This window comes from Schistocerca serialis, chromosome 5 (assembly GCF_023864345.2).
Source record: "Schistocerca serialis cubense isolate TAMUIC-IGC-003099 chromosome 5, iqSchSeri2.2, whole genome shotgun sequence".
In the NCBI taxonomy this organism is placed as follows: Eukaryota; Metazoa; Arthropoda; class Insecta; order Orthoptera; family Acrididae; genus Schistocerca; species Schistocerca serialis.
In genome coordinates this window covers 37676053-37702842 of record NC_064642.1, presented here as the reverse complement: position 1 = coordinate 37702842, position 26790 = coordinate 37676053, and the positions used below count along the sequence as shown (strand labels likewise).

General features: G+C 41.1%; 1 protein-coding gene and 1 non-coding gene across 3 annotated transcripts in view; both read left to right on the top strand.

Annotated features, from left to right (window-relative positions):
* The window catches only part of LOC126482305 (zinc finger protein 271-like), a 111079-nt gene that overhangs the window by 22893 nt on the left and 61396 nt on the right, over positions 1–26790 (top strand). For both annotated transcript variants that reach the window (XM_050106337.1, XM_050106336.1), the window contains exons 2-3: positions 9404–9616; positions 17749–18071. In XM_050106337.1, the coding sequence (XP_049962294.1) occupies positions 9521–9616; positions 17749–18071 (419 nt within the window). In that variant the 5' untranslated portion in view covers positions 9404–9520. The remainder of the gene's footprint in view (positions 1–9403; positions 9617–17748; positions 18072–26790) is intronic.
* Trnas-uga (transfer RNA serine (anticodon UGA)) lies at positions 15429–15503 on the top strand. The gene has a single exon. It is a non-coding gene; the product is annotated as a tRNA-Ser (tRNA).

The following is a 26790-nucleotide window of genomic DNA, read 5'->3' as shown; positions in this document are numbered from 1 at the left end:
AGTTTTTGAAATGTCTACATCCACTCAAATTACTAAAAACATAATGGAATGTTCGTAGAACATCCTTTCTGATATACTTGGTCAAACCACAACACAATATGGTTGTTCAACCCTAATGTAGAAATTGTGGACACACAGATTACTGTGAATGAGAAAGCTACCAGTGGTCTTCATGTGAGAAAGACGGAAGGAACAAGGTGGGTTTCACTCAATCTTCCTGTGTTCCTGCAGAAAGGGTACTTGACAGCCACTGCATGGCATTCCGTGTAAATGTAAAAATGAGAAGTCAATGGCTGGTAGGCCAAAGCTTCGGTGCGAGACGTCCCCAATGACTGACATGCAGAAGCTTCTGTATATTACGGTGTAAAGAAGTGGGAATCACAACCCGGGGAGCAGCATCCTCTGTAGCTAACAAAAGAGCCCTGTCAAACACAGAAATACAGTGCTGGAGGGAGAAGTAATTACACAAGTGATCTGAGGCACGGCCTGGGTTTTTCCAGCCAACTGTGCTGCACAAAAGGGAGGACCAGACTTAAGTACAGGATCCATGACGACGGCATGCTATCATGGCACTAGTAATGGGAAAACTGTCGACCATGTTCTGGTTCTCAGTATCTAAATAAAAACAAAGCAACTCATCCTGATTGGATGCCGGATCCGGCCCAATTGGAAGGCGAGGTGAGGTGTTGGCATTGCCATGTTGTGCCATCGGCTAATAATGGATCTGATAATGACAACGGGAGAGGAAGAGAGCCAACCATAGCAAACAACGTGCTAACTTGTCCAGTGTGGAAAACGAATGATTAAAAAGAGCGACTAATGGCTTGTGACCTGTGGTTAAATGGAACTTAGAACCATACAAGAAGACATGAAACTTCTTGAGGGCAAACACAAGTGCTAAAGCCTCCCTTTCAATATGAGAATATCACTGCTGAGAAGGAGTTAAAGTCTCAGAAGTGTAAGCAGTGGGTCGTTCAGACCTGTCCGTGTATTTGTGCCCCAACACTGCACCAAGGTAGTGCTGAGAGGCATATGTAGTTAACATGAGATGCTGACCCGGCTAAAAAGTGGCCGGACATGGGACAGATTGAAGCTTACATTTAATCGAGATGAACACTTGGTCACAAGCTGGAGACCAGAAAAAAGGCACATTTTTATGCAAAATCACATGCAGGGACTGAGCAACTGTGGATGCCTCAGGTAAAAATTTATTTTAGCACACAACTTTACCTAGAAACGCATGCAGTTCCTTAATGAAGGGTGGCTGCGGCAAAGCCACAGTTGCACCAACATGGTGACACAACGGCTTGGCCCCTGTGCAAGAAACCTCGAAACCTAGGTACTCAGTTGACAGCTGAAAAAATTTAGAGATCTGACAAGGTGGCACTTGAGGCCTGCAGACTGCGAAACAGGAAACGGCAATCTGAAATTTCTAAGGTGGCCTCCAATGGAAGAACACAAAACAATAATACCATCGAGGCAATTGATGCAGCTGGGTACAGAGGCTGTCAGCTGTTCCAAAAGAATACCTGAAATATTGTGTGTGCACTAGCAAGCACTGTTATTGGTATACTCCGAAAGGTGTATTGACAATGAGAAGGCGTCGAGTGACCTCATCCAAGAAGAGCTGGAAGTATGCTTCCGACAAATCAGTCTTGGAATAGTAGTTTATTAAACACATGCAAGTAAATAAACAGTTTGTTCGGGGAGACAGTCATTGTAGAGAGGCATTTTATGTCCATCGGTACTACTTTGTCTGCCACGTTTGAAGAGGAGTTGCGAACTGATACAATGTGATCTTTCTTTTGACACCTGTCGCAAACAGCCCAATGCTGAGGGTGTGTAGCACACTAGTGTGCATGGTGTACAAGAGCCTCTCCCATGTTGACGCCATATTCTTCGAGTTTCGAAAGGCGTTCGACTCAGTTCTGCACTGTCGCTTGCTCCAAAAAGTGCAAGCTTATGGTCTATCTTACGACATATGCAGTTGGGTAGAAAGTTTTCTAACAGACTGAGAGCAGTATGTCGTCCTGAATGGGGAGACTTCAACAGAAACAAGCGTAACATCAGGTGTGCCCGAGGGCAGTGTAATAGGTCCACTGCTTTTTACAATTTGCATAAACGATCTGGTTGATGGTATTGATAGCAGCATTAGACTGTTTGCCGATGATGCTGTAATCTACAGGAAAGTAGTATCATGCGAAAGTTGTGAACAAATCAATGAGGATTTGCAGAAAATAAATGCGTGGTGTAATGACTGGCAGTTATCTCTCAATATTATGAAGTATAACCTACTGCGTATAACAATTAAATGCCCAGTCTTTGGAAGTGGTAACACCCATCAAGTATCAACTTGTGACTATTTGAAATGATCTCAATGGAACGATCAGATTACATAAGTAACAGGTAAGGCAAACTCTAAATTGCAGTTTATTTGTAGAATCCTGAAGCGATGCAGTCCTTCAGCAAAGGAAATTGCTGACAATACATTAGTTTGTTCGGTCTTGGAGTATTGTTTGTCTCTATGGGACCCTTACCAGTTGGGTATGATTCAAGAGATTGAGAAGGTCCAAAGAAGAGTGGCATGATGTGTGACCGGCACATTTTGCCATCACGAGAGCGTTACAAATCTCTTAGAAAGTTTGAAGTGCGACACACTTGCAGATAGACGACGCGCTAAATGGAATGGGCTGCTCACTAAATTCCAAAATCCGATCTTTGCCGAGGATGTAGAGCATATATTATTACCAGCAACTTTCATATCGCACAATGATCACCATTCAAAGATAGGGAAATTAGAGCTCGTACTGAGGCATTCATACATTCTTGTTTCCCTCTCGCCTGATCTGCGAGTAGAACAGAGAGGGGGCGGGGGATATGGCTTTGGCGCGAATAGTGCTCTCCGCCACACACTGCTTGGTGGCTAGTGGAGTATATATGTAGATGTAGTGTCGGATGAAGCAGTACGGGCAAGATGGGAGGGAAGCATGTGGCTATTGTTGTAACACGGCCTGTTGCTGCCTTGGCCGTAACCAATGCTGCCCTGTGCGACGCTGAGTCAAAGGCTGTACTTCTGCAGCAGCTTCCCTGTCATCCTGAACACATGCAGTGTGCATGACAGGGTTGACTGAGCAACTTCTGATACCTGCCCCCACACAGCAATCTGAGTGCCTGCGGCCCATGACACTTCAAAGGACTCTGCTATATTGAGCACATCTGTAAGTGTCGGATTCTCACACTGAAGTGTTCTTCACAGGCTTCCGTATGCAGAGCCAGACAAATAATATCATCACACACCATGTGATCAGCATAGGATTTGTGATGGGTATGTGACAAATTTACAACAATTGTTCAACCCCCATAATTCTGCAGCCCAGGCTTTGTAGATTGGTTTGGGCATTTCTGATAACGGTAAAATTCTATGTGCGTCGCAATGACGTGCATTCTGTCACAGTAATAAGTTGAGAATAGCTTGGACGTTTCATCAAATGATAAGCTGGTCGGTTCTTGCAAAGACATTAATTGACACTGCTACTGATAAATGTGCCTCAAAAGCCAGGAAAGAAAGAAAGCCCTACACAGGTTTGCATCGCCCATGCAAGAAGACTGGAAATGTTGGTGTAACTGTGTCTTTTAAGAGTCCCAATCTTCAGACAATTCATCATAAGCTGGAAGGGGCGATGGTTGCACTGTCAGTAGAGTAACCAGCCACAAATACACAGCTGCCACCTGATTGAGATTGGTGGTGAGATCCTGCTGTTGTTCCGTGAAAGCTTTCTGCTGGGCAGTGATACGTTGGAGTATTTCTTCTATCGAGGTGTTCATCGGGTGTCGTAGTAGTGGCACTAACGTGCAGAGAAAACATAACTGTCACTCGTCGCCAAGTTTGCTGTAGCAGGAACGAACATGACTTATGGAACATAGTTCTTTACAGAGCAACATGAAAGATACAATGAAGTACTGATTGTGTGTAACACTAAACAAATTCACTGGACAACAGTAATACAGGTTACAGAATAGGCCGAGCAGTCCTTTGCAATTGCTCAAATAACGCTGTTTCTTTGGCAGCTCAACAAAGCGCGCGAGGAGGCTGACCCAGGTGGCCTCTATAAGTGGGCCTGTGACCTGTATGGACATGTGGTCTCTGACATCACACACATCATGGGTGAAGGTTGTCAGTTCTAAATTCTGTACTGAGATCTTGATGATCAGGTTTTTGACCTTCCTTGACAGTTTAAACAGTCCTTTTTTTCCCACTCAGCCTTATAATTACCTCTCTTGTACAATAACAGCTTTGGAATCACTGACTTTTATCCTTTCAGTGATTAACCTTAACAGCAGTGAATGCTGTGACCATTTCTTCAGTCTGCAACAAATGTTGCTCCTCTTTCAGTAACCTTGCTGTTAAATTATCGATTGTCACATGAGTTCTAAGCAGTAACAAACGAATCCTATTTTGCTTGAAGTCAACCAAAAACTTTGGCAATCTTGTCTGTATCTCCCAGTGGTTAACAAGTCTGCAAGAGACTGTGCTAATGATTCGACTTTACTCATATTGATGTGCCGTGGTATAACAGTGCAGGTTTTTATAATTGGAGAACTGCTGTTTCAATGTACGGTAACTTCACTTATTGCAGATCACTGTTCATTGATTATTGTAAGACAGTTTTACGTATCATTTCCTGTGGTTCACGACATAACAGTTTGCATAAATAAACAAACAAACTGTGTCAGGATAACAACTTTTTATTTATTTACTGCCAGTTTCAGTATGTGTTGCAGGTTATTTTCAGGTCCAGTGCTGCAAAGTGCAGTTTGTCAGCAGTTATGTAAAACTAACAGTTTGCAGCACTGGACCTGAAGACAATCTGCAACATAGACTGAAACCGGTAATCAGTAAAAAAAAAAAGCTGTAATCCAGACACTGTTTGTTTGTTTCTTGTATTAAAAGGGGTCACCTTTCCTTGGACATGCAGTCATTTGTGAAGGATAACAGTTTGCAGCTGGTCGAACTCTGTACTAGGTGAGATACAAAGCATTGCTTTTACATTAAGCTCATCCCACAAATTGTGTATATCTGTCCCTTCAGCTGGCTTACTGTACATTCATCAACGTCCAGCAGTTTCTCAGCACGAAATATAATTTCCATTTTATGTTTCTATAATTGAAAATTAGCTCCATCAAATTTATGGGTAACTTCAGAGACGTGACTGACCCAAGGAAAATAAAATTTTATCTCAGTTAATAAACATGTTTTGCTGGGCCCTTAACCTGATGGTCAGACTGTAATTAAGTTATTACAGTTTAGGGCAAATAAGTTTTATTACTGGAATAAAGCAGAAAGCACTTTAAATACAGACTAGATTCTACAGACAATGATACCAAAACAAATTAGTATGTCAGTTGGAAGTGGCAAAGATATAATAACATCATATACATTATTGTCGACCTGCACACAGGTATCACGAGATAATCAACACAGCAAGCCATACTACAGCACAGGTAGTTATTTATATGTGTAGTAGTGAAGTATACATTCTTTTCTTTTGCATTGATGCAATACACAAAAAAATGTAGTGTCAGTTGCAAGAATTTTTTGTTGCCACTGTAAGCTATTGTCATTTTATTCTCAAGAGTTTGGGTCATGAGAAGTATTGAAAACAATTTCATACTTTATTTCAACATTATTGTATATCTAACAGCTTGTGTGGTAAATGGAATACGTTCCTATTTGTGTAGTCATAAGGAACAATTTCTACCTGGCTTTTCTTGATGTAGGTGAACATGATTGCCTGGTACATCGTTCTTAATTATTTCTTGCCCTGTAGCATGTTGTACATGTTGTACAAAGAATGAAAATGCACTTAGGCAGTGGTGAGATTAGTTGAGAAGCTAGAATTTTTCATCCTAGTACAATGCTTTATCTGTTCTCAATGTGATGTGCAATTCATTATGTACAACATTGTATTTGTGAGATGATAATCTTCCCAGAGGCTCTTGTTTCTAAAGCGTAAAACTATGTCTCACATAATCTGATGTCCTGTCATGGTCTCTCTGAATGAGGCAGAGTGTTATGTATTCAATAGCCCATCACTATTCAGGTGGCTCTGAACACTGAAAACACTCAGCTCAACTCAGCAGTGTTATTCTCAGGTGGAAAAAGAAGCTCTTGTTATTGTCTTTGTCTTTAAAAAAATTTGCATATTCTTGTATGGTGTGCAAATTTTTATTTAATTATTGACCATAAGCCCTTGCTTTCCAGGTTTAGCCCATCAGCATCCTTGCCAGACAAAGCCACTATCTTCTTCAGCGGTGGGGTCTGTTCTTGTCCTGGTACAATTATGAGATCCATTTTCATCCCATGTCACAATGTGCAAGTGCAAATGCTGTGTCCTGGTTCCCCATGGGCCCTGGTCACTCATTTGACCCGAAGGATGTGCTTCGTTTTCTATTGGATACATAGGCGAGGTGTCTCCATCATCAGTTACTGTATTGTCTCTGTCTTTGTGTGCCGCACACTGTTTTTTCGTCATGGCCGTCCCCTAAACATCCTTAGGAAAGAGTCCACATTGATTTCGCAGGTCCTTTAGTAGACACTATTGGGTTATTGGCCATTGCTGCCTTCACTCATTTTCCTTATGTTGTTCGTTATCTGTTTGCGACGGCAGACATAACTATCAAGGTCCTGTTGAAAATATTCTCCATAGTACGCTTGTCTTGTATGTTGGTTGCAGACACTGGTTAGTTGGTTACATGTTCCATAAATCATAAATGATTTTTTATCAAAATGATGTGGAACAAGTGAGTATACATAATATGTATACCTGATTGGTGTTAACATTATTGAACACATTATCGTTTTATTGCTACTCTTGCAACTACACTTAAAAACAAGTGTTTTTTTATTTTTATTTATTTTTTTATTTTTTATTTTACTGGTTACTAGTTAGAAATTTGTCCGTGGAATAGGGGTTGTCGAGGTGAAATGACTTTAAATTAGATTTAAAACTTGCTTCGCTACCTGTCAGACATTTTATGATATTAGGCAAATGATCAAAAATTTTTATTGCTGCATATTGAACTCCTCTCTGAGCCACTGACAGCTTTAACAATGCGTAATAAAGGTGATTTTTTTTCCCCTCAAGTGTTGTAAGTATGTACATCACTCTTCTTCTGAAATTGTGATGGATTATTTATTACAAATTTCATTAGTGAACATAAGTATTTTGACGGCACAATAAAAATGCCTATCTCCTTGAAGAGGTGCCCACATGACGTACATGGGTGAACACTACATATTATTTTTATTGCTCACTTCTGTGCCATCAATTGTTTGAAGGCAGAACACCTTGTCTGAACGTTTAAGGTACAGATGTGCAAGTATGTTGAAGACTTTTGTAAGCCACAGATGCTGCACAACCTCTCGCTGCTGGGCGGACATTCTCCAGTGGTACCAGTTTTGTAGGCTTTCGTACCTGGCTTGCCAGTCTGGGCCGGACGCTTTGGATGGTGCCCTCACTGGGTTCCAGCCATTGTTCACAGCTGGTGCAGTCGCTGCTTCTTCACGGTTCGCACCAAAGGCAGACTTGTGGGATGCCGCCAGAAGCAGTTGCACCGCTGAATGGGCCCCGGGCCCCTCTTCGGGCCTTGGGCTTGACATTTCATTCTTTGCTGGCTCTGACCACTTTCGGGGTCAGGCAGGCCTAGCAATTGGGATTTCGTCATCACCGATAGTGGGTTTGCTTCCTGTGATCAGTGCTGCACTTCGCACTGTGCTGAGCTGGCACCGCTGCCAGGAGGGATGGAAGCCAGGTCTCTGTCACAAGGGCCTCTCCTCTCCAGTCCATTGTTGTTCCTGCCTGTATTGACAGCCATCGTTGTGGACTCCAATCCCTAGATGGCTTGTGCTCCTCTCTCTGTCACTGGTCCTGTCCACTGTTCAACCCAGGGTCCACAGGTGGCAAGGGAGCCCTTCTTGTGACTTTGTCTGTTGCCCCCAATGCTCTGCGGACACCTTCGACATCTCTGCATCACAGTATTTTGGATGGAGACACTTGGTCCTTCCACCCACAGGGAAGGAGGAGTGTAGTAACCTGTCAGTTGCTGCACCTACTGCCGACAGCGGACGTAAGTTGAACCACTGCAGCAAGCTCGCTCCATGCGTTTCTGAAGATGAGAAGGAATATAATTTTAAATGTTAGGAAGCTTTTTTGAAAGCCATTTGTCTGAATTGTAGCCTTGTACAGAAGTGAAACATGGATGATAAGCAGTTCAGACAAGAAAAGAATAGACACTTTTGAAATGTGGCGCTTTCAAAGAATGCTGAGGTTTGGATGGGTAAGTTGTTTAACTAATGATTAGATTCTGAACAGAACTGGGGAAAAAAGAAATATGTAGCATAACTTGACTAAACGAAGGTGTCAGTTGATAGGACACATTCTGAGACATCAAGGAATCATCAGTTTAGTATTTGAGGGAAGTGTGGAGTTAAAAAAGTGCAAAGGGAGGCGGAGAGACAAGTACAGTAAACAGGTTCAAATGGACGTCTTTTGCAGTAGTTATTTGGAAATTAAGAGGCTTGCACAGGATAGAGTAGCGTAGAGAGCTGCAGTCCACAACAGCAATAAAAATAATAATGTGCATTAATAAATATGCACACTCTGAAACATTGGCAGTAAAACTGAAAGTTATGTCAAACAATGGGAACAGTATTAGGAAAAGGATAGATTGTTACCCAGCATAAAGATGACTTGGTCATACGTGTGTGTGTGTGTGTGTGGGGGGGGGGGGGGTTCTTTCTTTGCGAAGAAGGCTTTTGCTGAAAGCTATGATGTGTAACAGTCTTTTTTTGCAACTCAATGGGTCATCTTTCCATTATGTAGCAGTCTATCCTTGTCCTGATATTGTTGAAAGTTATGTCATTATCAAATGAATCTGGCTGTAACAAACCTGAATTCTACGTGTGTACATTGTGTGTATAATCAAGATTATCAGCTTTCCTGCCAGTGAGAACAACAGTTGAGAAGAACAACAGTTGAGAAGAACAACAGTTGAAATGTATTTTACTAGACCATGTCTCAGCAGGCACTCGTAATTGGCATGTATCCCGTTACTTTTCACTGTGCTTTCTCTTTTTTATTATTCCACATGTAGTCATTACTGTGCTCAGGTTCTGTTAAGTCAAGTAACAAACAACAGTAGTTCACAAGGTTGGCTCTGATTAGAGAGCCCATATTGGTTTCCTTTCTTGCAGCGCTTTTCTCAGTCCTTTTGAATATATGGTGTACAATTTATTTTCAGAAAGGAAACAGTTGTCATTTGAACTGGCTACAGAAATTGGTGTAGTATCATATGCAAATTGAGGTCAGAAGTCTTACCGTTAAGAATTTTTTTTCTTTTACAGGTTTATGAGACAGATCCTTTGTCCAAACTTATTTGTCACAGATGTCTATACAAGCTCGAACAAAGCTATGAATTCCGTTGTGACGTGTTCAATGCATTTCAACAGTTGAAGAAGGCTATGAACCAGAAGAGGAGTGACCCAGTAATAGATAAATATCTGTCTATAGTTGAAGATGAAGTAATTGTAATTGGTGGGAAAGAAACATGTCATCCTGTAAGTACATATCCATAATACAAATATCTTTGTCTTATAGCCTTATCTTCCAATAGTAACTATATTTACCTGGGAGTAACCTGCTATGTCTTAGTATTGCTTATATACTTATCTTGAGAATTCATCACATAGAACTACAGGAGAGAGCTTCCTCCCCCAGTTTTAGCAGTAACAGCACTGCATGATAACCCAATACTGTGTTTGTACTGAAACAAAATAATAATCAGGAAATTTACAGTTCTTGTACTAGAAGTATCTAAGGGCATGGTCGTGTAGGGGAGAGGATGACATAATTCTGAAAGAATTAAACTTGAGCCACAGTTCTTCTACACACTCCCGGCCAGAACTAAATGTTTCTAGTTTCTCCTTCTGCTGCTTCTTTATTTAGTTTTAGTGTTTATGTAAATTTTTCTACTTGTAGTTGCCCTGTCTACTTTGATAATCACTGCTGTTACAACTGCTTAATGATCACTGATGCCAACTTCAATGTAGGCATGTTTTGTTGTCATTGAATCTAATGTATATCCATCATGAGTGGGCTTCCGAATTATCTGTCCTGGGTGGCTTTCAGAGAAGTCAGTTAGTATGGTACAAGCCTTACCATGCCCACCACTTACACAAATGTAGTTGTTATAATTCATTGCTAGATGATTAACGTGTCCTCCAATGATGACATTGTGACAGGGACATTTATACAGGGTGTTACAAAAAGGTACGGCCAAACTTTCAGGACACATTCCTCACACACAAATAAAGAAAAGATGTTATGTGGACATGCATCCGGAAACACTTAATTTCCATGTTAGAGCTCATTTTAGTTTCGTCAGTATGTACTGTACTTTCTCGATTCACCGCCAGTTGGCCCAATTGAAGGAAGGTAATGTTGACTTCGGTGCTTGTGTTGACATGCGACTCACTCCTCTACAGTACTAGCATCAAGCACATCAGTACGTAGCATCAACAGGTTAGTGTTCATCACAAACGTGGTTTTGCAGTCAGTGCAATGTTTGCAAATGCGGAGTTGGCAGATGCCCATTTGATATATGGATTAGCACGGGGCAATAGCCGTGGCACGGTACGTTTGTATCGAGACAGATTTCCAGAACGAAGGTGTCCCGACAGGAAAACGTTCGAAGCAATTGATCGGCGTCTTAGGGAGCACGGAACATTCCAGCCTATGACTCGTGACTGGGGAAGACCTAGAACGACGAGGACACCTGCAATGGACGAGGCAGTTCTTCGTGCAGTTGACGATAACCCTAATGTCAGCGTCAGAGAAGTTGCTGCTGTACAAGGTAACGTTGACTACGTCACTGTATGGAGAGTGCTACAGGAGAACCAGTTGTTTCCGTACCATGTACAGCGTGTGTAGGCACTATCAGCAGCTGATTGGCCTCCACGAGTACACTTCTGCAAATGGTTCATCCAACAATGTGTCAATCCTCATTTCAGTGCAAATGTTCTCTTTACGGATGAGGCTTCATTCCAACGTGATCAAATTGTAAATTTTCACAATCAACATGTGTGGGCTGACGAGAATCCGCACGCAATTGTGAAATCACGTCATCAACACAGATTTTCTGTGTACGTTTGGGCAGGCATTGTTGGTGATGTCTTGATTGGGCCCCATGTTCTTCCACCTACGCTCAATGGAGCACGTTATCATGATTTCATACGGGATACTCTACCTGTGCTGCTAGAACATGTGCCTTTACAAGTACAACACAATATGTGGTTCATGCACGATGGAGCTCCTGCACATTTCAGTTGAAGTGTTCGCACACTTCTCAACAACAGGTTCGGTGACCGATGGATTGGTAGAGGTGGACCAATTCCATGGCCTCCATGCTCTCCTGACCTCAACCCTCTTGACTTTCATTTATGGGGGCATTTGAAAGCTCTTGTCTACGCAACCCCGGTACCAAATTTAGAGACTCTTCGTGCTCATATTGTGGACGGCTGTGATACAATACGCCATTCTCCAGGGCTGCATCAGTGCATCATCAGGGATTCCATGCGACGGAGGGTGGATGTATGTATCCTCACTAATGGAGGACATTTTGAACATTTCCTGTAACAAAGTGTTTGAAGTCACGCTGGTACGTTCTGTTGCTGTGTGTTTCCATTTCATGATTAATGTGATTTGAAGAGAAGTAATAAAATGAGCTCTAACATGGAAAGTAAGCGTTTCCGGACACATGCCCACATAACATATTTTCTTTCTTTGTGTGTGAGGAATGTTTCCTGAAAGTTTGGTCGTACCTTTTTATAACACCCTGTATTAGTAAGCTAAGGTTTTCACTAAAGTCTTTGGCTACATTTGGGAAGCGAGTCTGGTGGTCAGTTGAAAGATGCAGTTACAAGTTTGTGCCCAGCCTTGTTACTGACTATTGCCAGTGCTTCAACGTTTGTCTCAGTGGGTTTGAGCTTCTTGTCTCCTGTGACGAATACATCATCTCCATTTCCCATAAGCCTATCCTTTGATATTAAGTTAGATTTGTCCCATAAATCTCACTGTTATCAGTTTTAAATTTTAACTAGCTTTCTGTCCCTAGTGTTATGAGAGATCTATTGCTTCTTTGGAACGCTTCAAACTTGGAACTTAGTTGTGAATACATTGATAGCTGATCACTGTGATTTCAATACTTTCACTTGTAAAAAGGGGAGGAGGCATAATACTTTGGGGTCTCCTACACCTATTGTTATCTGGACTGCGTGGGGAGTCACCTAATCTTAAGAAACGCCTTCTCTACAACCCACACTCGGATGCCTCTCAGTCCTATGGCCAGAGTGTAGAAACTCTAAACCTAACTTGTCACAGAATCATTGAATCTTTGGTGCAGGCTTTCCACTTGACTCAAAACTGGGGGCCATAATTAGCTCTGATGACCTTACATAACTGGCTCAGTTTGATCTTAATTAAATTGAATGAGGTGTTGCAGTTGAGGGTACTGAATTCATATTAATGAGGAACAAGGTTCAAGTCTGTGTCTGGCTATCGTAATGTTGGCTTTCCATCACTTTCCTGAATCACTTAAGGCAAACATTTATGATATGTTAAACTCCTAAGTTTCCTTCCATCCTTTAAACTAAATAAAACTCTTATTAACTCTGCCACATAACACACACAAGATATGTAGCTTCCACTGTACTTTAGTAGGGCGTTAATAACTTCATCATCAGAGTCTGAGAGCTACACACTGGTTTGAAGTCACAGTATTTAGTTAACAGCTTACAACAGAAGCTAATCTTGTAGAATGTATATGGTGCATAGCAATATCTTGCTCATTACTATTCCTTCTGTGACATTGTGGCACATTTCATATGTTCAACAAAACAAAATTATTTGTTCCTGCATGGCGGAAAAATGACACTTTCAGTCCTGGCTGAAATCTTTGTCTGTTTTTTAACTGAAGACAATGCAATAGACAAATACTCATTAATGTTAGTTGTTTGACTTTTGCTGAACACAGGGACTCAGCTAATAGGAATTTTTTCTTCAGTGTGCAGTATTTAGTTAGAATATCCTCATACCACTTCCCCTCTGCGATCTTTAATGGTGCCTATATGAGAGAAATTATCTTGAATTTTGAAAGGGTGGTGGAGAGTTAAGGGAAGGGGGCTGTATGTATGCCATGTGACATACTAAGATAAATCTGTTTACCTCAGTTGTAAACTGGTGGGAGCAAAATTGAGATATTCAGATTTGTTTATGCTGTCTGCTACAGGTACTTATATTCACCAAAAATGGTAATAACTATTCGAGGGGAATAATTCTTTGTGGCATTTGATAAGCTACACCTGCCTCCTAGGTCGTGCCAGATGGCGAGCAACTTGGGGAGCTGTGCCACCATTGGTGTGCCTGGTGTTCCTGAGCTGGGGAATGGTGAGTGCTGCCAGTCTTCTGTAACCATAAGCTCTGTGCACGCTTCAGTGGCCACTTGTGCATGACAGAGGTGGACTGCATCACTGCCCAGATTGCAAAAATGGTGTATATTAAAACTTAATGAGGCATGCTGCGTGCTGATGGGGTGGGTAGCTGTAGTGGTGGTGTAGTCGTGAGCAGGCAACTTCCAATGAACCTGCTACACCTCAATTGTATGAGGCTTACCCAGGCATGCTGAGCACTGTCTGGGCGAATCTTTATTTTCCTAGCTGCTCGTGGAACTGAAGTGGCTGGTGATTCAATCTTTACAAAGTCCTCCAGTGTGTCAGGTGATCCACTGGTTGTACCCAACACACGACCACCAAAAAGAGATCGAGAGGCTAATCTTCCAGAGCATTCGACAATCTCTCTAACAAATAGTAACAGGGTCAAGCTGTATCAAAATGTATTTACAATTATTAAGAGTGGAAAAAGGTCATTTAAAAAAGGAATCCCCTTATTTGGAAAGCACTAGAACGTATCATTATACTGAAAAATTAATAAAACTGTGTAAAAGTGTGTGTGTGGTTTTTTTTTTTTTTTTTTTTTTAAAGAAAAAAAATCACAGCTGCCTCAAATCAAGCAGAGGTGTGATCTGTTGCCATGTTATGAATATGACAAAGAAGAAATAGCTGATGGAATTTTCTAATGAAAGAGTAAGAGGTGTATGTAACATAATGAATCTCGTAAAAAAAAAAAAAAAAAACAAAAAAACAAAAAAAAAAAAAACCTTTCGACTGACCAAACCTTTCACTGTATATTAAGGCAGGATTCCTGTGGCTGAAAGTGCAGCCATATCATCTTCCAAACCTTCTGTGACATTTCAGGTGGCAGTGATATGATCATACACCTGTTGTCTGCACTTTGCAAGCAGTGTGTGGCAGGCATGGTGAAGTAGCTCATGAAACAAGAACAACTTCCTTCCTTCCAGAACTCTACATAAATTACTCTGGCATCACACAGCACAGAATGAAAGCTGCAAAAAATTCAGAAGGAAAATAAGGTGATGCTACTGCCTACATTCACGAGACACAGGGCAGACCCCTTCTCTTTAAGAAAACTTGCATTTAGGAGTTACAGTCTCCACAGAAAGATGAACTCAGTGGGGAGAGAGCTAAAGTCGGTGTGGCCATATTTGTTAGTGACAAGTACTACTCCATGCCTCTCCTCCTCAACACCATCTTGCCAACAAATTCTACACTAGTGTGTGTTGAAAGTACAACATGCTCCTTATACTTTCCCCAAGTGACAACTTTGTTCCTGAGGCTCCCAGTGATCTTATTGAACAGATTTTCCATCTGTTCATCCTTTGTGGGAAATTTATTGCACTTATGTACTGTGGGGATCTATGACCACTTGTCTCCAGAATCGAGCTGTGGAGAACCTAATTTCTTCAGAAGAATTATGCCTACTGAACATGGGCATAGCACACATTGCATCACTGCTACGGGGTCATTCTCTGCCATAGGCATCACAACACGAAACTTCCTGGCAGATTAAAACTGTGTGCCGGACCGAGACTCGAACTCGGGACCTTTGCCTTTCGCGGGCAAGTGCCCTACCAACTGAGCTACCCAAGCACGACCCACGGCCCGTCCTCACAGCTTTACTTCTGCCAGTACCTCGTCTCCTACCTTCCAGACTTTACAGAAGCTCTCCTGCAAACCTGCCAGGAAGTTTCATATCAATGCACACTCCGCTGCAGAGTGAAAATCTCATTCTGGAAACATCCCCCAGGCTGTGGCTAAGCCATGTCTCGTCTCCGCAATATCCTTTCTTTCAGGAGTGCTAGTTCTGCAAGGTTCGCAGGAGAGCTTCTGTAAAGTTTGGAAGGTAGGAGACGAGGTTCTGGCAGAAGTATAGCTGTGAGGACGGGCCGTGGGTCGTGCTTGGGTAGCTCAGTTGGTAGAGCACTTGCCCGTGAAAGGCAGAGGTCCCGAGTTCGAGTCTCGGTCCGGAACACAGTTTTAATCTGCCAGGAAGTTTCATATCAGTGCACACTCCGCTGCAGAGTGAAAATCTCATTCTGCATCACAACATATTTTCCTGCTCTCACAAAAATCTACTCAGGGGTGTGTAGTCAGTGCTTTGGACTCCAGAACCTACATCCTCACGTGCATACATCTCTTGAATCAAAGAATACCAGGAAGTAAGGCACTAAAGTGTGTGCTCAGAAAGCCTAAGTGCATGCTGTACAGTTTGAGTTTGGGACAGTATCCAGGAATGGATGGATCACATTGTGATGGTGATCCACCAGGCCATTGATGCAGCCATTTCAAAGTCTGCAGGCCGTATACAAAGACTGCTTGTGTCTCAGTGGAGGGAACAGTGCTGCTCTGCAATCAGGGTCATGTGGGCGGCACTGTGCATGTTTAGATACTGATCAACTGCAGAGAATGCCGTAACTTCTTGATTGGTGAGGGGCAAATATCGCTATTATTAAGAATAAGAAGAGATCATAGCAGGATTTTCTGAACTCATTAAACAGTTCCACCAGCTTAGCAGAAGCTATCAGAAGGGAAAGTAGGCCACCTATGACCTCCGTACTGAAATGGGGTGCCTTCAAACACCACCCAGAGACATTTCCAAACAATGGTAAAGCAATCTGCCAAGACTGCTGATACCACCACCTGGATCCAGCATCCCATTGCCACCATGCAAGTGAGGGATACAGTTTTAAATTTCAAAGATTGGGGGGCAGTATTTGGGCATCATATTTGGTTTTAAGTTGTGTGTCACTTGTCATCTGGTGGCAGCTTCTTATTGTGCATTGTGCTTATAGGTTCTCTGTTATTACAGATTCAGTGACATACCAAACTGTTGCAGGCCCTCCCATGAAAACAATTTTTACAGATCATCTGCAAGTTGTATGGGATTTTGGGATCTGTGACAAGCATGATTTTGTGGCACTTGGTGTTAGTCAAATATTAGCACTGTCCTAGGGTTGGCACCAACTGCCACCTTGGCTCTGAAGAGGCTCAGAATAATTTTTGGCTTAGTAGGGTACATGAGATTTTGAACTATGACAAGAGCCTGAAAAACAGATGTACACATAGTAGGGCATGTATAACAACTCAGAAATACTGCATTGATAATGGCTAGTTACTAGACGAAATCTGGATATGCTCTAATAAAGATGGAATGGAAATGATACTGATTGCTGCTAACGACTACTGGTTGCTGCTCTCTATCATTTTGAAAGTTATTTCACAGTTGTCGTGCACATTCCACTTTCCTTATGGAAGCTAATTTGATACTGCACTCCAGCATATGTTTTTAATTCTAGTTGTAATTAAATTTTAAATGAGTGCCACAACTATGTAGCTGTATTTAGAGACAAATCTAAGCATGACATTTTCGTGGCTGCTCGATGGTGTACTCTGAGCAAGTTCCCGAGATCTGTGTACCAAATGAATTTGTTGTGTGTGATATGGAGTTACATGCAGCTGTGAGGCCGCTGGAGCATATGGGATATACCTGTGCTGAGAAGTGTATCATCTGTTCCAACACTCTAGGTGCCTAGAAACCTTTTAAACATATGTATGCAGCAGACAAATGTATCCAGGACTCTCTTCTCTACCTGCAAACCAATTATTCGGTCATGGCATACTTCCTTCCAGCCATTGAGTCAACATGAAATACTTCTCATTATCCTTTGAATAGGGTACAGTCAGATGATGCATGGCTTGCTGCTCTGTTGGGAGGACCCTCTAGGTGTGGGAGGACCCTCCAGTGTCTGTTGCTTATGCTGTACAAATTACAGACTACAACATTTTAAATGAATGTATATTTCATTTTCAGACAAGAGGGTAAAGATTAATCTATCAACTGATATGTGCTCTATTTTACCTGACTGTAGTATGACTTTGAAAACTTTATCAGGTGTCAGTCTTGCTCACTAACTGGCTTGGGAGAAGGTTTTAATGTGTTACCAGGATGGCTCATTAATCCTTGTTTTTTGTAAGTGATCAGCCACACTCATGGACATTTACATACACACTCTTTTGGTCCAACTTATTCCTGTATGAATGACAATAAAAATTGTAAGTTCACTGAAAAAACCTAAAAATTGCATTTTTTTACCCTGTGCATATTTCTCAGTAATATTAAGTTCTCAGTTTTACTTTTCTTGTATATTTGAAGTGGAATACATGGTCTCACTACCTCTTGCAAATTGTGTTACAATGTTTTGTAAAATGTTCTCCAGGACAAGAAACACGGATCTGAATCGATGGACAATCCTGTGCAGTCGTATGGTGGGTGCATTACATTATCAGGACATTGGCCAGGAGACCAAAATGAGCAGATGGAGATTGTCAAGCATACACCATTTGATGAAACACATGCTGTGGATGTTCATGATGTTGCACCAGATGTAAAGGCAAGAAATAGCAGTAGTGAAGGAGATAATATATTCAGACATGGTGAAAATGAAATAACTTGCATAAGTAGTGAACTAAACAATCAGGCATGTAGTGACAACAGAATAGAAGCTGACAAACAGGAAGTAGTGCAGAATGGGCTTGTTGGGTAAGTGAGATGTATTTTATGTTTGGGAGATGGATACACATTTGAACTACTGTTTTGTTTTGATAACTCAGATCTGATGCTTGGTGCTGTGTGGTCTTAGCGCAGGTACCCTTGTGTACTGTTTTCTGTACCCCATAGATCTCGACTGCTGCTTTAGCCTGAGTAGCCCTGTAAGTGATATTATGAGAAATAGAATGTGTTGAATGATTTTAAAAAATGGCAGAAATCACCACATGCCAGATGAGCGTTATGAGTGGGAGGTGGAAGTGACTAAGAAGAATGCTTGCATTCTTTTCCTAGGGCTGACTGGTTGAAAGGCCTCCAGAATAGAATAGAATAGAATAAACAAACTAAAATCTCTTTAAATAAATAAGTTTAACAGTCTTGCAGTTTAATAGTCTCTTATTTTAAAAACAAAATAGAAAATGGAAGGATGAAATGTGTTTTTCATAAGAAAGAAAGCAAAACACAGTGGAAAACGTGTCAACTGACCTTCATTCTTAGATTTCACAATTTACTTTTTGTCCATTTTGTTGGATGTTTATGTGCGGAAGAATACTAGGCAGTTGCTATATACCTGAGCAGCAAGTATCTCTAAGTGAAGAGATAGGAGCTTGTGAACAGGCTTTGAAATCAAGCCAGTTAATTTCATGCTGTCCTGATCCATTTCTGTGAAGTATAAAATCTAGATTAGTATTGATGCCTTAGCTTTCCTTTTCTTTGTTATATATTTTCAGGATTTCCCCTGAAGTACATTACTTTTTCACACAATGAAATAATCTTTCAAATTGATATTTTTCATACACTTGCCCTGATGAATTAACACAGCAGTACCTCACACCATGTAATGTTCATTCATTATGCCTGTTGAGAGTTGGTAATGGTGGTGGTGGTGGTGGTGGTGGTGGTGGTGGTGGTAGTGGTAGTGGTCTTCAAGGACAAGATTCTTTCTCACTGGAGCTAAAACCATGGGCATGTGCAAAAAATTATCCAAAAGGGGCAAATTTCTAAAAATGACCATTTTTTTTATAATACTGATTCTATGAAATTGAAAATGTGCCATTCTGCAAGAACTAAACCTTGCAAAAGGAACAGAAAATTCATTGTATCTCACAGGAGTAATAGTTATCTGCTTGTGATACCTAAAAGATAAGCATATTCCATTCTGACATGTGAAATAGATCTTTTCATATTACTGACACTATTACGAATTATGTGTTTCTTGAGTTAACAATTTGAATTACATCCTGTATAATAAAAAGCACCACATACATTCAGTTAGGAAACGAACCCAAAAAATGTTCACAAAGGTATTTTTAATCATCAGCTAATAAGTTGAGGTCAAAAATAAAAAGTAAAAACCTGAAATGAGAAAAGATCAGAATGGCTGAGGAAGTCCAGTTGGGTATCACTAAGAACAGCTAGAACTAGAAATATACATTGCCGGTGGGAAGAAGGGGAGGAGGGGGGGGGGGGGGGCTAGACACCTGGGCCTGGAAAGATGACATCAATTTAGAACCGAGGGATAGTATGTACTGATAATGGTTTCAATATTGTGTGCCAACAGATAGTGTAGCAGCATAGCTATCAGAGCGCCATCTTTGTCTACGCTTTCATAGAGAATGCTCACAGCCAGAAGGTTCATTGTAGTGCGAACATCTAAAGCAAGCAGGCAACCATGCTATTGAGATGCACTCATGTTTTTCTACAGCCAATTGAGTGTGTTTGAATAGGGTCTAATTGTGACCTTCCCTGTGGTGGGTCAGTCCTTCCATACAATTTGGATATGCTGCTTCAGTTGTGCAATGATGCTGGTGTCAGTGGTCACGCGAACATTAATGTAGATGAGGTTCTGGATGTCCGTGCAGCACAGACACCTGCCAGGATCATCTTATTGTAAGGGCAACATTTGCAGGTCATCCAGCTACAACAGCAGAGATGAGAGAGCTGTGGGCCCATATGTGTAAATACAAACTGTAGCGAACTGGTTATTGGCAGGGGGACTACCGGCAAGCACACGTCTAGCCCATCTTTGACTCGTGCCACAGCATCGACACGCACGGCTCGACTGGTGGCATCAGAGGACCACTTAGAAGATGGAATGGTGGACCGTGGTCTTCTGTGATGAAAGCGGATTCTACTCGTGTGCAAATGATCACTTGTGCATACAACGTAGACCTGGTGAGTGCTGTCTCGTAGTGTGTCTTCATTCGAGACACGCTGGCCCCACCCCCAGGCCTTATGGTGTGGGGTGCGATAAGCTATAACTCTTGTACACCTTCGTTGTTTCTGGAGGGTGTGCTAACCAGCACTCGGTATGTGCAGAACATTGTTAGACTCGTTCTTCTGCCGTTCTTGCAAGAGGAAGGTGATGTGTTGTTCCAGCAGGATGATGTTCGCCCACACACTGCCCGTGAAACTCGATATACTCTGCAAGATGTACAGCAGCTTTCCTGGCCAGCACGATCTCCAGACTTCTCTCAAATTGAGCACATGTGGGATATTATGGGACGAGAAGTCACTTACGTAACTTGTCAACCGACTACTCTTACAGAACTACATGCACAGATCGAGCAGGCAAGAAATAACATATCCCAGGACGGTACTCGCCATCTGTAAGATTGACTGGATGCCAGAGTGAGCATCTGCGTTACAACCCGTGGAGGCTACACCATATACTAACTGGGTCTTTCAGCATGGGTTGATACCTGGTCCCTCAAACCACTTGTGCTATTGATCTGTAAATGTAATCCGTTCATGTATTCCAAATGCACAGTTGCAACAATAAATCTTGAGTGAATTGGAAACCTCTAGAAGAGTGTACTAATTTTTTCCCAGTCATGTATATCAGTAATACTCCTCAAAGAAACATGAAATTACCTTTAAAATACACTTTTTCATCATTGGCCCTTTTTTTCCTTGCGAAGCTCCGTATCTGATCATGTTAATGATTTTATTGAGTTGTTTTCATATTCCATCAGCCGGCATGATTAAAGTTTTAACATCTGTGTTTTGGAAGATATACTGTTTGGATAGTTTGCATAATTTGTGTCCCAGCCCCAACCATTGACAAGATAAAAATGGTAAATTTTCAAAAACCACCCTCACATTGACCTGTAGAACTTTACATGCTATGACTGACTCTAGACTGTCCTAGTCTTCCCAGTCTGACACATTATGCAGTAATGTCAAATCGGTGACAGAATTCATAATTCTGTTGCTGTATGTTGTGATATATTGCTCCCTGTAGAGATCAAGAAGATGCCAGCTTTGTAGAACATTTTTCTGAGCTTCAGATTTCAGTCTTTTTCTCTTGTCTTGCACAGAAAATAGAACTATTCTTATTTTGACTGTTGCATTTGGATTAACATATGAAGTATAGATAATTACACTTACAATATAAAAGTTCATTTGCTTTAGGGTCTGCTACAATGGTTGTGTCATGTAAAACTGATTGTAGTCTCTGCAGGCAATCATTGTTCACCAACAGACAAGAGATAAACTACTATTGCACATGTGGCAATTGCGGTTGGATGCCAGCCATAGACACAACCACCACCTCCATATTCATGTACCACTGGTGTCCTGGTGATTGACATGACTCCATGTTATGTGTTAAACTGGTGTTTTTCTGCAGCTCTATAAAAGCTGTATGAGCAAGTGACAGATAAAAGTTTGAGGATTCCTTCATCTGTGGTCCATAATAGTTCGTATTCCCTTTGACTGCAGGACATTATAGGGACTGCCTTTGTACCAATTAAACCGCATAATTTCTCATCAACAGTGTAGTAAGCAACCAATGACAAATTATGTAGTGATTCTAAAGTCACAGTATTTCCTGTTGTGCGTGACTATGCTAGATTTGCAGCTTTTTAGAAGCCCAATCGTTCCTAGAAATGTGCCAGAATTCTAAAATAAATAAAAAGTCTATTCTCCTGATTCCAGGAGGGAGACCTTCCCCCTCCCTTTGTGCTGTATGGACGCCTATGGTGGCTGTAACTAAAACTTTTAGTCCAGTTAGTTGATAGCCATGCATTGGTCGTGCAAGAATCTCTGCAGACATCACAGTGTAACCTTCTGTTCGTAATTCTTCTCAACTGGGCCGACTCAAGACCATTAACTGTACAGGGTCTGGCAGGGAGATGTTACGTTTTAGAATTTGCCATAACTTAAGTGGTGGGAGAACTAGCACATGTGTAGTAGTTGATATATATTCGTTATTAGTTGCCATTTCAGTAGCCATGGGTCCTTGGTCAATTGAACAATGGGTCTTTGTGTATGGGACACTTTTGTTGCAACCATTCATTCAGTAGTGCAAATGCAGGAAAGATTTCACAGTGAGCTCAGTGTTGGTCGAAATGGTGTTGTCCCATCTTGCATAACAGTAATAAAGTGGTTCAACAACATCAGAATGAGAGGAATGGTGAGACCTGGAACAGCACGGGGTGGCATTCGAACAGTTAGAACAGCAGAAAACATAGACAAAACTCAACAATCTATGTCAATTCACTGCATTTTGCAATTTGACCTCCACTTTCATCCTTTTAAAATCATGGTGGTTCAACAACTGAAGCAAAATGTCTATACATGGCAGCATATGTTTGCCAAAAGGACGCTGGAAATCTTGGATTAGCCTGATGTAGCATCATTGGTGCTTACTTTTTCTGAGAAAGTGGACACACTGACTGTCAACTTGCAACGTTATCTCACAATGTTGCGAGAATTTTTTATGATAGAACTGAGAAGATAGCTGATTGACCTCAATAATGTTTGGTTTCAACAGGATGGGGCTACTTCCTGTGCCTCAAGACCACTCATAGCTTTCCTAAAGGAACATTTTCCAGGTTGCCTCATTTCTTTGCGTGGAGTGGTGGAGTGGCCTTCTCGATCTCCAGATCTTTCTCCATGTGATTATTTCTTATGGGGGTACCTAAAATTTCGTGTTTACATTGAAAAACACATGCTCTTGAAATTCTTTCAGTAGTCATTACTGGAGAAATTCTCCTTGCTGTCCTTGAAAGGTATATGCACTGTTTTTCCAATGACCTGCAACAATGGTTGGCAAGAACAGCTGCCACTTGCATGACGTCATTTTTTGCGGCTGAATGACAATGCATTCTTGTTTGTGCTTTATGTTTATTAAATCACAACATATTTATAATCTTTGGAAAATGTAAAAATTGAAATTTATTTTAAAAAATAAATGTTTTAGAATGTTTTGAAAAAATTTCTACATCTACATACATATGTACTCCACAAAAGCACTGTATGATGCATGGTGGAAAGTACATTGTATCACTACTTGTCATTTCCTCTTCTGTTCCATTCACAAATAGAGCAAGGGAAAAATGACTATATGCTTCTGAACGAGCCCTAATTTGTCCTATCTTGTCTTCGAGAGACTTACGTGAAATGTATCAGCAGCAGTAGTATCATTCTGCAGCCAGTTGCTCTGCAGTTCGCAGCAAATGCCGGTTCCTTAAATTTTCTCAGTGGTGTTTTGTGAAAAGAATATCAGCTTCCTTTCAGGGATTTCCATTTGAGTTCATGAAGCATCTCCCTAATAGTAGTACATTGATTGAATGTTTTGGTAACAAATCTAGCAGCACGCCTTCGAGTTGCTTCAATGTTTTCCTTTAGTCCAGCATGGTGGGATTCCAAAGACCGGAGCAGTAGGACCCTCCTCAAGACCAAATCGCACTACTGTTCTATATACGGCCTCCTGTATAGATGAGCTACACTTTTCCGAAATTCCCCCTGCGAACCGAAGCTGGCCATTTGTCTTTCTGCTACTTCCCTTACATGCTCATCCATATCATATTGCTTTCCAGTGTTGCACCCAGATATTTAGTCAATGTGGCTGTGTCAAGCAGCACACCATTAATCCCGTATTTGAATATCAGAGGACTGTTTTTCCTAATCATCTGCATTATCTTACATTTTTCTCCCTTTAGGGCAAGTTATCAATCAACACACCAAATAGAAATTTTGAGCAGTCCCAGCGAACTCCCTGCGGCACTACTGGCAATACCCTTGTCACATATGAGCGCTCACCATCAAGGACAAGTCTTTCAGCCAGTCACATATCTGAAAACCTATCCCATATACTCAGACCCTAGTTAGCAGTGGGCAGTGGGGCACCACCTCAGGTGTTTTCTGAAATCTAGTAATATGGTGTCCTTCATCCATGGTTTGCAGGATATTGTGAGAAAAGGGAAAGCTGAGTTTCAGATGAGCAGTGCTTTTAAATCCATGTGGATTTGTGGCCATCAGCTTTTCTGTCTCAAGGAAATTAATATATTCTAACTCAGAGTACATTCAAGAATTATGCAGCAAACCAGTGTTAAGAATATTGATGTGTAAGTTAGCAGGTCCAGTCTTTTACCTTTCTTATATACGGGACTCATGTGCTGTTTTCCAGTCGTAGAGTACTCACTGTAAAACGAAGGTGAGATTTCGTTCCGTCTACACTTTTGAGGCTAAGTTCTACTTTTGATGCAATATGCAAGAAAAGAATAGGCATATCAACTGCCTATGGAGAAAATCGTTTCTACTTACATGTAAGAGAAGAAATAAATTAACTACTATGAATATTAGCCATTTCACATGTTCAACACCATGTGTTGCTGGTGTGACATGTGACAATTTCAGACGGTCTTACATAATCCTGAAAATGTATGTTTGTATTCAATCCACATAACCCATATGGGTAATCTCGTGCCACAGGTTATACCCCGGATTTATTTAAGTAGAGTGCATTTGTGTTATGAAGCATTTATGTACTATAGGCGTTCACATTCGAAAGTTTGTTCATTCCCTCATTTTACTGTCTTTAGTTGTAATTACACCTGAAAGAGGGTGATAACTCAAGGTCTTAACTCTGAGCTTATACTACATGGTTTGTATTTATTATTGTTACAGAACTATAAATGCTTCAACTGTTAACCCCGTGACATTGGGTATGAGTGGGTGTCATACTTCTATGTGATTTATTACAACTGTATTATTTTCTCACTCATGCACACACGCTCACTCAACATGACACAGTTTGGCCTCTTTGTTGGTACCAACCACCATATATAAATCTCACTACCATTTGGGATGTGCTCTTGTATCATTTCTCATATATATTCTGAATTACTTAAAAACTAAGATTTCCCATGGGACAATCATACCACAGTCACAACCTGGAATAGGATTTGTGAAACACCATGTTACATCAAATATCATGCCTCATGAAGTATGGCTCTCACTTACCATTATTTTCTTTTGCTGACACAATATTTAGAATCAGTTTTCAGACATGTGCCTTTATGGCTCGAAGTAGTACTCTCTTTTGCCTTCTCTCGTACCCATAGAGTTTTCCCTAAAACATGGCATGTAGGCCAATCTTTATTTCTTCTCTGTAGTTTTGTATTTTGTACAGACACCTATTTGTGTTTATGTAGATTTAGGTTTGTACATGCTTGCTGTGTGTATCTTTGTGTATATATTATTTTTTGTTATTATATGTAAGTATTCCTGTAGCTTAGTGTAGATGCTTGAAAATAATTGACATAAATATTCATAGTTTTTAAGTAGTTATCAAAAAATGTAGTTTGTTTAATTTTTAGACTTAATGGTAGTGTCTAGTTGTTTTTCTTTTGTAAGTTAGTTTCTTTGTATTCATTTTATTCTGTAGTGTAGCTAGCTCACATTATTGGATTTGATATTGTATCTCACCCCCATCTCGTCCTCCAACCACAGCTGGGGGACTTGGCATGGCCAATTTTAGTTTTCTGTCTGTTGGAGCTGAATGGCACTGTTGCTAAGTGCAACTTCAGTTACATTTACTGCATGCCCCCAGTGACGCCAGTTTGTGTCCATATTGGGGGGCTGGGGGTGTTTCCAGTCATCCATTTCTCAGTACACAATTGTCATTCATATTATTGTCAACCCGTGTACTACCTGGCACAGTTTGCCAACTATTATAATTGTGATTACTTTTGTTGTTATGGTCTGCCCTATTCTGATATCCATGGCTGTACCCTTGTTCTTTCTTATCCCCATAACTATTATTATTATTCATTAGGTAACTCGCACTTCCTCGATTAGTACTGTTGTTGTTGTCGTCTATCTTGGGAGGAAGGTGTCAACCGTTGGAGTTGTGATTACTGTTATTACCATTGTTATGTTTCTCATTACCTCTTGCATTTGCTTGCACCTTCAAGTTGTTTGTTAGTGCTTTTGTGTCTTCGTGGATAAGATCAGTGAAACCTAAGACTGACAAAAGTACTGCAAATCTGACTCGGGCACTGTGACAAGTTTTTCATGAATGCTCGATGTTAATTTTCCTTTAAGTATTTGTAATATGAGGGCTGTTCAGTAAAGAATGATCATAATTTTTTTATGGTCATAACTGCACTAAAATTTAATCTTTGATATTCTGTTAGCTTAATGTGCAACAAACACACCGTAGTAGTTTCATCATTGGGACTCCTGGTTCCTGCCTGTGAGAGACAGACGAGGACAGAGCTGTTCAGTATTGCCTACCGCTGCAATGGAGGTAACACTCGAGGAACAATATGTGGCTTTGAAATTCTGCTTTCGTCTCAACAAATCTTCAGCTGAGGCGTATACAATGTTACAGGAGGCCTATGGGGAGTCAGCTCTTCCCTACAGCACAGCTCAAATGTGGTTTAAAATGTTTAAAGAGGGGAAACAATCAATTTCAAAGGAA